General features: G+C 52.2%; 1 protein-coding gene across 11 annotated transcripts in view; it reads right to left on the bottom strand.

Moving 5' to 3' along the window:
• Acot7 (acyl-CoA thioesterase 7) overlaps positions 1-14993 on the bottom strand; it is a 93756-nt gene that overhangs the window by 17441 nt on the left and 61322 nt on the right. For 10 of the 11 annotated variants that reach the window (NM_133348.2, NM_001369274.1, NM_001369276.1 and 7 more), the window contains exon 7: positions 1150-1266. In NM_133348.2, the coding sequence (NP_579926.2) occupies positions 1150-1266 (117 nt within the window). Of the gene's footprint in view, positions 1-1143; positions 1267-14993 lie in introns of all 11 variants that reach the window. The other variant, NM_001369273.1, reaches the window with a different exon arrangement.

Below are 14993 nucleotides of genomic sequence, written 5' to 3'. Positions count from 1 at the left end.
GAGCCAGGAGCAGCAAGATTCACCCAACAAATGCATGGTACCTGAGCACAGGCAACCAGCCATGTGGGGGGATGTAGGTTAAAATAATTGGACTATTTTAAGCTATGACCTAGACAGAGAAGAACCTAGATAAATGGCCACTGCATTTGTACATACACTTTAGAGAGTCTGGGTCTTATTTCTGGGAGCGCGGCCCTGTCAGGAAGAAACCAGACTTGACCTCCACACTCTCCCTCCTCACAGACTCATGGCATGAGCCACAAGCAGCAAAGCACTCAGGGCTTCCGACACACAGGCCTCCAGAAGCAAGCTAACGTAGACAGGTCCACGTGTCATGGGCAACTGTTAAGGTGACTCTAGTTGTCTGTGTTTGTGGCAAATTATCTCTCAGTAAGATGAGTTCTTGGAAGTGGAGGGCGCCATGTCACAGCTGTGTGTCCTTACTGGACAGCCCTGCATCGCCCCAACCTCAGAGAGCTTCAGCTGACCATGAAGCAGCCAAGGCCACAAGGCTCTGGACTCAGCAGCGGGTAGACAGGCTTAGGCTGTACGGCTCCTCGACTGTAATCGGCCATGCAAGCTCGGCCCAGCCTCATCCACTGCCCTCCCATGAGCTGCTCTTATGGTGCAGGATCCCAGGGCCAGGGCCTCATTTTGGATTCACCCTGTGCCTGCAGCTTGACAAGCTGAGACCCTGATGAACTTACTCCACTGGCTGCAGAGGCCCAGCCTCCGGATTAGATTTCCACCATGATAAAATCCCCAAGCAGCCCTTAAGCAGGGTGAGTGGTAAGCTAGGCTGGCTGAGGAGGGAGTGCCTGAGGCACCTCCCACAGTCCCGCCACCACTGCCTGTCCATCCTGTCTTGAGTCACCTCCTACTGCACAAGGCTTGGTGGCAGCTGTTCAAGTCAGAGTATCTCAGGGCTCCCCTCTCTTCAGAGCAAACGCTGGAGGTCAGGGGCAGAAGCCTCCCTCGTCCCAGTCAGGTTACCACCAGCCGCCTCACCAGTGTGTGCAAAGGGCAAAGCACAGCTGTCTTCCTGCTTCTCTTGGGACACAGGCAGACAGCAGGTGTAAGCACAGAGTGAAGTGGCACCAGCAACCTCAAAGAGCTGCCCCCTCATTTTCCTAGGAAGAGAGCGCTTACCTTTCCGGATCTTGTCGTGGAAATTGATGGCATCCACAGAGGCAGTTACTATGTTGGTCTTGCAGTGGCGTGCAGCCACAATCCCAGCCACCTCATCCATGAGCTTCATGGTGACACCTGCAGAAAAAGGGGGCAGGCTGGGGAAACATTCCACACCCTGGAAACAAGTCCTCCACCCTGACTGGCCAGGGCTCCAGCCAGCAGCGGGCTGGGATGCGGCAGAGATGTGGCATGCGATGACTCTCGCTTTAAAGCTGAATTCCTCAGGGGTATCTGACAGTGGTGTCTGGTGAGATTCTAGGTAACTGACCAAGTGATAGCCCCTTTTTAGTTCTCCACAAACCTCACTCTGCCAGGAAAGTCCATGACAGTGTCCCCTGGGAGGACGTCAGTCAAAACATCAGCTGCTTAGAAATGGTGGCAACACATCTGTGACCCATACACTCACAGCCCATCCTGGGCTACATAGCACGATCCTATCTTAAATCAATAATGACAAAGTCAAATAACTCAGAGCAAGGATAGGTCAGAATCACCAGTCCATCCATCCTTCCTTCCTTCCTTCCTTCCTTCCTTCCTTCCTTCCTTCCTTCCTTCCTCCCTCCCTCCCTCCCTCCCTCCCTCCCTCCCTCCCTCCGTCCCTCCCTCTTTCCTGCCTGCCTGCCTCTGCCTTCCAAGTGCTGGGATTAAAGGTGTCACACCACTACCCCGCATCCCTAGTCCTTCCTAAAGGGGGCTGAGGAGGAGACAATTTCTGGGCAATGGCTGGAACTTGGGGAAGGAAACAATGTGATTCAACTGCTTCACGCAGGGACAGAGATGCTCAGAGAAACAGGCTCACAGACACAGTCTCAACAGCAGCCAGAGAAGAAGCAGCACAAACAGTGGTCTGCTAAGGAAGGTCAGCGATGTGGAGGGTCGGGAGACCCAAGGCTCCCTAGACATGGCAGAGCAGAGGGGAAACGGGGTGAGTGCTGGGGCACAGGCTTCTCTTTTAGAGGGAATGTTTCCCAACCAAAACTCTGAAGCTTGAAATGCCCCAGGAGCTAAACCCTGAGTACGGATGTGATGCCACAAGCAGCAAACTTCATTCTGCAGAACTGCTTAACACACGAAATCATGACAAATACCATACTGTGAGAATGTAAGCCCTACTGTGGAAAACAGCATAGCGGGTCCTCAACACTGGAAACACAGCCACCCACTCAAGGGACTCCAGCCACCCCAACAGTGCAAACAGCTCTGCAGGCCTCCCCACCTCCCCATTCCTCTGCCTTTCTAAATATTGTTAGATTACCTGCCTAAGGCTAGCCACCAAGGTCTATTCCCTTATTTGGCTACTTCCTCCTCCTGAGGCTGACTACCAAGGTCCAGCTATCCAAGTATTGAAGCCCAGCAATTAAAAGCCTCCTTTGGTTCACCTACTTAACACAGTCAATTAAAATTAAACCCCTCATCCGAATACAGGGTCCCCTTTTCCATTTATAAACTGCCATTTGTCTACAGGCCCCAGCTCTCTCCTCTCTGTCCAGAGTTAGTCCTTTGTCCTCTAGCACAAACACATCCTCCTCTCTCCCTCGTTCCCTTCCCCTCCTTCCTGTCCTCTCTCTTGTGTTTGTCTCTTGTTCCCTGCCCTTTGTCCCTTTGGAGTAAAAGTATCTGCTCTGTGCTGAGACCTTGGTCTTGGGGGTCCTGAGCCGATACTGATCTCTTACACCCACAATCCAGCAATCTACTTCCTGGGTGTAGAGCCAAAGGAACCTGCATCTCTATCAGGACAAGTGTATTTATTCAGGTGTATGTGTGTAGTCTGCACACATGCGTGTGCATGCACTTGTGTGAGTGCCTATGCAGATGTGTGACTCAGCATGATCGTAAATATTACAAGAGTTGGGAGTTGGTTTTCTCTTTCCACTATGTGGAAACTGGAAATTGAACACAGGTCATTAGTCTTGGTGACAAGTGCCTTTACCCAATGACTTATCCTACCAGCCCTATTTGTTTATTTCTATTTAAATTTTATCATCATTATCATCGTGTGCATGCACACATGCACACGCATGTACCACAGGACGCACGTGTAGAAGTCAGAGGACAGTTCATGGATCCACCATTATGTGGACCGCAGGAATCAGACTCAGCTCCCTGGGTTTACATGGCAAGTGCTTTCCCCACTGAGCCATTTTGTCAGTCCCTTGCCAGCTGATTTTTGAGACAGGGTCTAGCTAATGTAACCTAGACTGTCCTTAAACTCAAGATTCTCCTGCCTTAGTGTCCCAAGCACTGGGATTATAAAAACTACAAAAGCATCAACCACCCAACAGATGTCAGGAAGTTCAGAAAGCTCGGTGCTCATTATTCTCGGACATGCAGAAAGAGGAGCAAAACCGAGAGGCACCTGGTCCGTCTGTCCGAGAAAGCCCAGCACTAGTACAGTCATAGCCCTCATGTGCTGGCAGGTGACAGCAGTGACAGCACCGCCCAGCAAGAACCACATGTTTATTAACAAGACTTCTCTTCTCTCCCTCTTCCTCTCCTCTCTCTCCTCTCTCTCTCTCTAACTTTCTTTCTAAGATTTATTTAGTATTGTAAATAAGTACACTGTTGCTGTCTTCAGATGCACCAGAAGAGGGTGTCAGATCTCATTATGGGTGGTTGTAAGCCACCATGTGGCTGCTAGCTCTTACCTACTGAGCCATCTCACCAGCCCCAACAGGACTTTCCAAGGACGTGGAAAGGTTCAGCTAACCCTAATGAGGGGGAGAACTGGCTGCAGGCACCACCTTCAAAGTGCCACAAACAGGTGTCAGTCCTGCCCAGCCTACACAGAAGGTCAAGAGCCCACTTCCCTTAGCAAGAACAGGGGCACAGGGGCACAGAGCCACAGAGCCCCCCCACCCCCAGGTCTAAACATAGGACAAGAGACCCAGCCATTGTCACCAGCTTCCTCCTGTGCAGGTGAAGGGGCTCCAGCTCTGCACTTTGGTTCTGGACAGGGATCACACTAGGCTTGTTCTACGCAGAGGAAGACTTGGTACAGAAACAGACACTTGAAACAGAGTCCTGTCTGGGCCACCATAGGATCCACGGTCCTCCCACTGGCCTGGGGACCTGTGGAAGCTGAGAGTGGGCCAGGCTCAGCAGGGGAGGGGCTGTAAGATTTTAGCCTGGGATGTTCAAGAATCAAAATTGCTACAGGATCCTCCATGAGTCAACGCTCACAGCTGGAAAGACAGGGTTCAGAGTTGAGCAAGTATGGGAGCCACCACAGTGGCTCAGGGCACAGGGTCAGGAGCTGGGTAGCCTGAAGTACAATTCCATGTCTGACCCCATGCTTCAACCCCACAATCAAACCTTGTACATGCCCATGGATGACACGGGGCATGACTGGGTGCCCCAGTGAGCAGGTGACCCTGGCAATCTGTGCAGAAGAGGAGGCACCAGCAGCTGAGGAGCAAACAGATGAGGTGAGGGGTAAGGGTTGCTGTAGCTCTATGGTGGGAAGCAAGGCCTGTTGTTGAACTCAACTTCACTTTCTTGTGGGTCTTTGCAGACTCAGGATTGGAGATGAACACACAAGGAGAGAGAAGTAAAATGCGCCTGGAAGATTCAGGGAGGTCTGGGACCACATGCACTCGGCTCAGGGGATCAGAAGACAGTCAGCCCCTCACTCACACGGAGGCATGTCCCGAGCCATGCCATTATATCCTGATATGGCCGTGGCTTCACCGCAAATCTGTGTGTGCACTCAGGAGAGGACAGAGAGTGTGTGTTCATAGGCTGAGTTCTTCTAGGTAGATTTTCTCCATAAAGACCATCACATACTCAGACCATCCTCATACCATAGCAAGTCACAACAAAGTCCTTGGTGGTCAACATAAGTTCCCTTGGCTCAGATGACTATCAACAGCATCAGCTGCAGGACACTGACACTGAATACCAAGAAAAGATGTGCCCAGAATCTAGACGTGCATTTAGATCACATCTATCAGTCAGTCCAGCACAGAATGGCCACGAGGAAGAGTCAAGGAGCGAGGCCACTGGCCTCCAGGCACAGCACTCCTTCATGCTGAGCCCACAACACTGACTTCAGCACAGCCGTCCTCTCAGGACACAGACCTCAGGAAGCCCAACCCTTCTGACAAGGATGAGCTGGCTGGTTCCAGGGAAAGTACAAAGACGGAGAAGATGAAGTCTGGCACTGGCAGACCAAAGAAAGGTGGACATACACCCAGAGACTCTGCAAAGCCGGCTGAGCTCAGAGAACTGGCAGGAGACTTACTGCTCCAGTAAGTCCAGGGCCTCTGCCTATGGGGGTCAGTCCCCATAGACTCCTCTCAACAAATACAGACTGATGCTGAGCGCCCCTGGAAAGCAACCCCAGCAGACAGGTGTACTGCTGTCTCTATCTGGCAAATTAGGGCACCAAGTCACATGGAGCTGTGAGTCCCAGACACACAACAGGAACTGGGTCCAGACCCTGCCCAGGGGAATACTGAGGCCAAGCTATGCTGTTATTTCCAACTTGGTTGGCCAGATCAAGGGAGAAGTGGAACAGAGTGATGGCAGAGATTTCAGATCCTGGTGAGGGACAGGGAGGCAGGAAAATCACTGTGTGTATAGAGGGTCATGGCCTGGAGCATCTCACTGGTCTCTAGATAGATTAGTGTGAGAGGGGGATAATGAGGAGGGGAAAGAAGAGTTGGTGTAAAATCTACAACTTGCTGGGTGGTGGCACACACCTTACATCCCAGCACTTAGGAGGCAGAGGCAGGAGGATCTCTGTGAGTTCAAGGCCAGCATGGTCTACAGTGAGTTCTAGAATAGCCAGGGCTACACAGAGACTCTGTCTTGAAAAGCCAAAGAGTACAATGGAAGGGGCTGACCTCAGGCTGTATTTACTAAAAGCCAGCCAGCTGCCATCAGCTTCACCCCGGGCCACTGTCTCTAAAACGCTGACAGAGCTGGTGCATAAGGCTGGGGCCCCAGAAGACTTTGGAAGAAACAAGCATGGCCAGATGAGCTCCTGGCTCATAAATGACACGCTGGCCCATATCTGGACTCCACAAGGCTCCCCGGAATGCAGTGGAACTTGCATCTGGAGCTGTGCCTCAGTTTCCCTGATCCAAGACAGACCCTGGATCTTAATGCTCAAGAGATGGCTGCTGGACATGAATGTCCTGACAAGGAAAGACACTGACAGATCCCAAGTCAACTCAGGCAAGTGTCCACCTTGTTAACTTGAAGCTGCGCAGAGGGGACCTAACATACCACACAGTGCCCTGCAACTCAGGCTTCCTTCAAAATCTAGGCTCAATGACTTCCTGTCTTTTGAATTCTGCATGCCAATGTGGAGACAGTGCTAAGATCTACTGACACCCTCCCCTTCCCCCACCCATGGCTCCAATGAATGCGGGGGTGGGGGGTGGGTGGGGGGGGTGGGGGGGGTGGGGGGGTAGCTCTTTCGTGAGACAAACACACTGGAGATCTCTGCACCAGCCTCTTTGTTTTAGCCTCGTTGTTTTTTGTTTGTTTTGTTTTTTGATACAGGGTTTCTCTGTATAGCTCTGGCTGTCCTGGAACTTGCTAGGTAGACTAGGCTGGCCTCAAACTCAGAGAGATCCCTCCAACCCTGCCTCCTGAGTGCTAAAATTAAAGGTATGTACCACCATGTTCAGCACAAAGCCACATTTCTCAGACAAGCTAGAGTCTTATAGTCTGTGGCACCCTGAGATGTCACGACATCTTTTCTACCACCTCAGTGCAAACTCTTGGCTTCCTTTTCCTTTATCTGGGTTTGTGTGTTCCTCTCCCACTGTGTGGGTGGGGATCAAACTCAGGTCTTCAGGCTTGGTGGCAAGTCACTGGCTCTTGATTCTATTTTAATGTCACTAATCTCTCTTTAACAACGCCTACCACCACACACACACACACACACACACACACACACACACCTTCAGTCCAAGCCTTCTCTTCTCCCAGTAGAGAAGAGTTGTCTGTCTGGGACTGAGCTGAGGCCTGCTTGCTTATGAGGGGGGAGGGAAGAGGAGGAGGACAAGCGGCAGGACAGACAGACAGGAAGCAGACAGAAATGAGAAGGAGTGGTGGGAAGGTGCTCAGGCCTGAGTGCCTGCTTAGACGCTGAAGTCCTGAGTTCTATCCCAGCACCACAGAGACCAGGCTTGATGTCCCATTCTTCAGGAAGTGAAGGCAGGGGCCAGCCTCAGCTACAAAGCCACCCTGAGGTCAGCACGGCTATGCATTAGCTCTTCCAGCACAGTCTTCTGAGGGCTCCATCGCAGCTACACAGTCTGCACCACACAAGGACATTTCAGACCCAGCCTGGGGTGGAGGGCACAGTTTGCTCAACTGTATCAAAACAGAGAGGGCCGCTGTGCCCCCTCTTCCTTTGTTGTCAGCACAGTCCAGATGGACACAATTCCCCAAAGGACCCCCACCGGGCCACAGCCCACCTTCCCTTTCCTGCCTGTTCACACAACTACCAAGTGCCAAGTGTTCTATAAAGCGCCTCTCCCAGGTGTCCACAGAAAGCCTCCTCACTCGCTTCCCATTCAGACACGGCACACAGTACCAACACACACACACACACACAACAATAAAAAACCCACCAACTTTGGCAAATTACACAGTCCATCGTGGGCTGTACTAGCCTCTTCAGATTGGCAATTCAAAGACGACAACAAAATTGTAGCACTTGCTGTCTCTGGAGATGCATTCACTTCAGGAATTATGGGAAAGAAAAGGCACAGGCTTGCCTGGCCACCAGCACGTACATAAACACCGGGGACTTGAGATATTTTTGCATCTTAACATTTAACTGCTTAAAGATTTTTGTTTTGATTTTCCTTTAAGTATTGACAACATGCTGACTGGATTAAAAATAGAGTCTTAATTTTCTTTTCCCAAGGCCTGCTGGCTGCTGGGTTAGGCCTGCCTACAAATCCACAGCAGCAGCTAGCAGCTCAAAGCTGAAGCGAGCGCCGCCTGCTCTGTGGGTGGGGATCCGAGATGCCCCCATTTCTATATTTAACCCCAACTGACGGAGTGTGGGTGCCAACCTCCTATATTAAGCAGATGATAGTAACTTCGTCTTACTTTATATATCCTACCCTTTGCTGATGACAAGAGGCTATTAAAGGATACAGGTGACTGAAAACACCCACATGACCCTGGTCCTCTGGGTCCTATTACCCAGCAGCACTGGGAAAGGATCAAGGAATCCCTGGCATGCAGTCTTAATTAAGGCAATTAATAGAGGTTATTTTTGTCAGTGACTGTGCAGGCAAACACAAATTTCTACAGACAGTAAAAAAAAAAGTCAAAAGTGGGAACTTCAGGGAACAGACAGACATAGTTCAGCAGGTAAAAACATTCTTGCCACTAAGGCAGCCCTGTGGTAGGAGAGAACCATCTCTGGCAAGCTGTCCTCATTAGCCACCTTCTGTGTGTGTGTGCATGCGTGCATGTGTGTGTGTGTGTGTGTGCATGCGTGCATGTGTGTGTGTGTCAGAGCATCAGAGCAGGATAACATGGGCAGCCACTCTGTCTCTGGAAGCCGAGGAAACCTAGAAATAAGTCTGCAGAATGCTGCTCAGCAATTCACATGGCAGAGGAGAGGCAGTAGGGCACATTTGTCACCCCATGCCTTGGGGACTTAGTAGAAAGGACAGCACTATAAATCTATGCCCAACCCTCAAATAGACATGGGCCAGGGGTAGGGACAGTTACTATTTATGCAATGCACTGGCCACTCTGGACAGGACAGAGTTGCTAGCTGCTGTCTGCCATGGTCACCCTAATGAATACACAGCCAAAGAGGGAGAAAAGGCCGGTTCCTGCAGTGATAAGAGGAGGCACAGCATAGGACTGCAGCAGACATGTGCCACAGCCAGGAGTGAGGGGGCGGTTGGTTGTCTAGGGATGACAGTGAAGCACAGAGAGCTAGGGTTGGCCCCTATACTCCCCTGGACCTTGACACACCAGCAATCTGAGCTCTGCAGGGGTGGCAGGCAGGCCACTTGGCCGCAGGAGGATGGATCCAGAGATATAAATGGTCAAGTCAGGTCCCAAGCAGAGTGTGGTTCCTGTTTGAAGGACGGTAGCTGGTATGTTGGAAAGGTGCGTGGAGAAGTGGGGCAGCCAACAAGAGGCCAGTGTAGTCAGTGGCCAGGGTTTGGACCAGGAGGAAATAAGGTCCATATGCTCAGACTTCACCATGAGACAGTGTAGCCAGAAGGATGGGTCAAGAAGGTGGAGGCTTTCCGGGATGGCTCTGTGTCAGGGCCACCTGCAGGAATGCTGGCCTGACCCTGGGGACAGAGACTGTTAGGAAGTGACAAAGCTCCATGACAAAGCTGAGGCCAGAGTCCAGGGGAGGGGACGGGGCTAGAGATGGCCTCAGTTTGAGTGTAGGATCAGAGAAAGGAGGCAGCACAGGACAGTAATGCTGAGGCTCTGTGGCCTGAAGCAGACAGGGTGGTGTGGAGAACAGCATGGAGACTGGAAGAGCGGGGGAGGTTTGCAGAGGAGGAAGCAGAAAATTTGTTTAAGACACTGTTCAGTCACAGGCAAGAGAGAACTGTCTGCGGTAGGTTTAAGAGAGGAGGGTCCTAGAGGCTGGCACAGTCCTCTCTGATGACACAAGGCTGTGAGAAGGCAGATGCCCCCAGTGGCTAGGAGAAAGCCGACCCCGCTGCTGTCCTTGGGGCCACGTCCACCTAGACAGTTTCACAAGTGCAGCATCTGCCACCTGGCTCACAAAGGCCTCCTCAGTTACTACCCATGACCCTTTTCCACAAGCAAGCTAAGAGCAGAGCCAAGGAATCCCACTCCACTTGAAACCACTCTGGGAATGCCAGAATTACCCTCTACTCCCATGGACCATGAGAGGCAAGGCTTGAGACAGTGTAGGATAGAAACTGACCAGGCCCTGACCACAAGCCCCACAGTAGCAGCCACATAGAGGCTGGCCACTGTCACTCCCTTTCCTGGCCCTGGCTGATACCACTCTGTGATCTGAGGCTGAAGCATAGGTCGGGGCCCAGCCTGGTGGTAGCAGCAGAATCAACCAAGTCCAGGGCTGGAGGCCACCGTCCATGCCGAGTCCAGGGCTGGAGGCCACCGTCCATGCCAAGTCCAGGGCTGGATGGCACCGTCCACGCCAAGCATCAGAGAAACTGCAGCAGAATAGTCGCCGAAGCCACTGCAGAGGGCCAGGCATCACCAGAGAGGAGGGTCAGCTCTCCACACAGGGTGGGTACAGGCACTGAACCAGGATGGCTTGGGTGGGGGCAGTACAGGACAGTGGGCAGTGGGACAAACTTGGGTGTTATGCTTCTGTGCTAACAGTATATCACTCTAGGGGGAACACAAGGACCCAGAGGCCAAAGAGAGAGGTGGGAAAGAAGCCCCCTGCCCAAGCCCACCCTCGTCTTTTCTGTGGGTGGATTCTGTTATTCTCCTCTCAGCACCAACACTTTGGTATTTGAAGTCGCACAGGCTCAAAGCCACCCACTTTCCCTCTGAGAATATCTCGGGCCTTCCCCAGCGCTGTGGAGCTGCCCTTCTCCTTACTTCCTAGTGCGCGTGTCAGGCAGACTTTACGTCTCCAGGCCCAGCCTGGGTTTAGGCAGCAGTGCTCTTGTCTAGGATGCTCAGGCGTTACTGAACCTGTTTCAGGTCTCTTGTATCCAAAATTCTCTCTTTATAGTCAAAAAGATCAAATGATCACATTGCATAAGTGACCCTTGGAACAGACAAATGTTCAACTGTGCCCATAATAGAGGGAACAATAAAAACTGAACAGCACTGTGTACAGTGAAACACACTTGTAGCTCCAACAACTTTGGAGGCTCAGGTAGAAGGATCACTTGTGCCCAGCAGGTCAAAGGTAGCAAAGGCCATCTCTAAATAGGGCCAGCCAGATGGTTCTGCAGGTAAATATGCTTGCCACCAAAACCGATGGCCTGAGTTGGATCCTCAGAGCCCACAATGGAAGGAAGAACCAACTCATACAGCTGTCTCCTCTGACAGTGCTCCACAGGCACAGGTCCTTTCTGTAGTGCTCCACTCCTCCCACCCAGAAATAGGCAAGTGAGTGTGTGAATGAGTGAGTGTGTGTGAGTGTGTATGTTAAGTGAATGAGAGAGTGTGTGAATGAGTGAGTGTGTGAGTATGAGAGTGAATGAGTGAGTGTGTGAGTGAGCGAGTGTGTGTGCGAGTATGTAAGTGAGTGAATGAGTGAGTGTGTGAGTAAATGAATGAATGAGTGAGTGAGTGAGTATGTGAGTGAGTGAATGAGTGAGTGTGTGAGTAAATGAATGAATGAGTGAGTGAGTGAGTATGTGAGTGAGTGAATGAATGAATGAATGAATGAGTGATGAACTACAGATAGGGCCTCAGGGCTGCAGCAGAGTCACAGCACTCTTCAGAAACTAAGGGCAGGACTGAGAGGACAGCTCAGCAGGTAAAGACATGGGCTACACAAACCTGGCAACCTGAGCTCGGCCCCCACAGGGAGAGAAGCAGCTCAGCCAGGTTGCCTCAGACTACCCCGCCCACCCCCTCTCTCACACACAGACATACACACAGACACACACAGACACACACACACACACACACACACACACACACACACGAACTGCACCTGCCCCTCCTCATATACACATGAACAACACACCTAACTTAAACTGAGGAAGCTGCTGTGACAGACAGACATTCCAAGTGCATTTCCCTCAGTACCAGGACTCCGCACAGCAGCCAGGGCACCTTAGGAAGTGCCAGCCTGGGCACCTGCTCCCCTCAGCAGCACTGTACCCTGCAGGAGGCCAGGACCGTCTTTTTCTGAGGCAGGGTCTCACTCACCCATCACCCACCATCGTGTCAGCATGCTGAGAAGTGTGGCTGCAGTTGGAGCACCTGCCCAGCAAACTGCCCTCAACACCAGAACCGTCAAGCACCAGACAAGATGAACCGCCTTGTCCCTGTCCCTCCCCTCCTAGTGCCTCAGTCGTTCTCAACCTCTTTCCCCACGAGGCCCTGGGTGCATCTCAGCAGAGCCGGATTCTCCAGACTGAATCCAAACGAGACAAGTTTTTCCTAAAGCAAAACCTACCCCGGCCCCTCCACAGCGCTTGTCCTCTGAAGACCGGGAAAGTGCGCTGCATCAACTAAGGCCACGTCTCATGAAGACAGCGAGGCACGACTGAACTGGTGCTGGGTGCCACTGACCATCTGCAAAGGAGCTGCCACTGTCCCCAGCGCGTCCTTGACTGACTCTCAGCTCTCTTGGGTCCCTTGGCACTCTCAGGAAGTTATTAGCGGAGGGTCAGAGTCAGCACGGGAATGAGCCTCTCCTCCCGACAGCACTTTACTGTGTCGGCCCGGGCAGTTCTTTACTCTCAGCTACACAGCCGGTTCCATCAGAGGCTGGCATCCAGACCACCGGGCAGCTTACCCACAACCAGCCGTCTGGCTGGACTCAGTAGGCCCAAGGACACAGCTGTACTCCTCAGAAAACACACCATTCTCAGCCCTACGGGTGCAGACAGAGGAGTGTGGCTTGGCTCTGTAAACATAAACACAAACAACCACTCGGCAGAGACAGCAAGGCTGCTCCACAAAATGAGCACTGCCACCTAGTAAGACAGAGATACAGGAAGGGGAGGTCCTAGCACCTGGCAGGCCAGAGCCCAACAGGCACAGCAGGGTCCTTCACCACCGTGCACTCTCAGAGGTACTCCAGAGCAGTGTGGACACCCTACACCCATGGAACCCAACAGCAATGCCAGTTCTCAGGCCCCGCCCTTGCTGACCACTGGTGAGGCCTGGCCCAGCGTTCAGCAGTGCTAGTCCACCATGACTACAACAAGCTGCAGGACAGTGCTGGGCCGATGGGGAATCCCATGCAGACCAGGGGGAGCAGATGGTGCAGGGGCCAGAATAACCAGTGAGGACCAGGTCGCGGCCAGCAGAGGCAGGGCTCCAATGTGCAAGGGTAAGGGAATCCAGCCCTTATAGCTCCTACCTAAACCCATGGCAGCTGAAGCTATGGGATGAAGCTCTGTGGGGAGGACTCCCTAAAGTATGCAACACTCACATTTTCCTCCACCCCACCCCACCCCACCACAGAGAATATGCCTGCGAATGAGTTTGCCCTTTACAAAGTGACAGGCATCACATGGCACCCAGAGGGCCATGGCCTTGTGAGTCTGCCCCAGCCAACTTTTACCAAGCTGTCACTTCGGTCCTGGTCACTCATCGCCACAGGGACCCGTGTAGAAGCTACTGCTGTTTGGGGCTTTCATCTAGCAGATCTTCACCCTAGTACATCTGCTACCTGCTGTAGGAAGCCACTGGAGGGTAGAACCCACCCAAGCCAACAGAGAAAGCCCAACTCCAGGAGTCATGCACCCAACCCAGGTGAGAGGCACAGGGGCCCACAGAGAGCACCCTGAATGGTGGAGTCTGCAGGGAGCCCAGACTGCCAGGCAGTTGTGAGTGCTGTGGTAACCCGGAAGGCAACTGAGATCTTTCCTGTAGTCACTGCCTGATCTTATACGTTAGGATGACGAGACAACCCTGAAGTTTAGAGGCACAGAAGCAGTATTTAAAGTAGCTACAAGAGGAGGGAGAGGAAGGGACAAGAGGTAGTGACATTTTGTCATGCCGTAGGCTCAAAATAATGATCTTCAAGAAGAAATAAAGCATCAAGGAAGTGGAGCTGACAGTTCCTCCAGGGTCCATTGTGATAGGGCTGGAGGATGGCCCAGTCTTCCTCAACTGTACTCTGACTCCAATACCTGCCAATCACCGGTCAATCACCCCGGGAGGTTACAATGCAAGCAGGAAGGGGCGGGTGAAAGACAGAAAGGAAATGAATGGGTCCTTCTATACCAGTGGCTCAACTCCTAGAGCTCCCTCTTGGAAAGGAAAATGGCCATCTCCAACCAGAAAGGTTCCCTTTGCACCTTCCACAGCCCTGCCATCAACAGGGCCAAGCCCAGCCAGCAGCTGAACGCTCAGTCAGCACCTTTCCAAAACACTGCAGCACAGAACCAGGGACTGGAGCAACGGTCGCACTTGTTCAGGCTCCCCACCCCCACTCCAGTGTGACTGACTGGCAGCTCCTGCTTTCTGGTTTGCTTAAGACTGACTCAAGTGACTTAGATGCCTGCTGACAATGCTCTACAGGGAAGCATGGTGGAGCAGTAGCAGCTAGTGTTATTTCTCACCCACTTCTGGTGAACCGACAGGCATGCAGGAGATGCTAGGGTCTGTAAAAATTAGGCATGTTTATAAATCACACATGAAATGGAACTGCTAAGAACACGGCATTAAGTACCATACAGCCACTGTAAATGCTTCCTACTCACACATTAAAAACACAGCCTAGAGCACAGCACGGATTACACTCTGTGAGCAAGTGCAGTCTCTCAAGGGCTTTCCAGGAACTCTTCACTCCTTCACCTCACCCTGGCTGATGCCTCTCCCAGGCAAAGCCAAGAGGACCCACTCAGGATGTGTCCTCTCACCCAGGAGACAGTAAGATGGGGCTGCGAGTTGCAGTGGAAAACTCTTATATGCAATCCAAACAAGCCTAAGCTGCAGCACAGAGCTTCACTGTCACAGAACGGAGCTACGGGAAGCTGGAGAACGCGTCTCGGAGAAGCCTGGGCTGGGGTGGCTGTGCTCAGAGGACAAGAAGGGCTGTTGTCTACCTGGGATTTGAGGCCAGTGAGGTAGGGATGTAGGGACACTGGCAAGGACACAGTTGCTCTCAGGGTGGAAAGAGAGACTATCACGGGCCTGGAAAGTACTGCTCA

This window comes from Mus musculus, chromosome 4 (genome assembly GCF_000001635.26).
Source record: "Mus musculus strain C57BL/6J chromosome 4, GRCm38.p6 C57BL/6J".
In the NCBI taxonomy this organism is placed as follows: domain Eukaryota; kingdom Metazoa; phylum Chordata; class Mammalia; order Rodentia; family Muridae; genus Mus; species Mus musculus.
The sequence above is the reverse complement of the archived record's forward strand: the minus strand, read 5'-3'. Positions and strand labels throughout refer to the sequence as shown.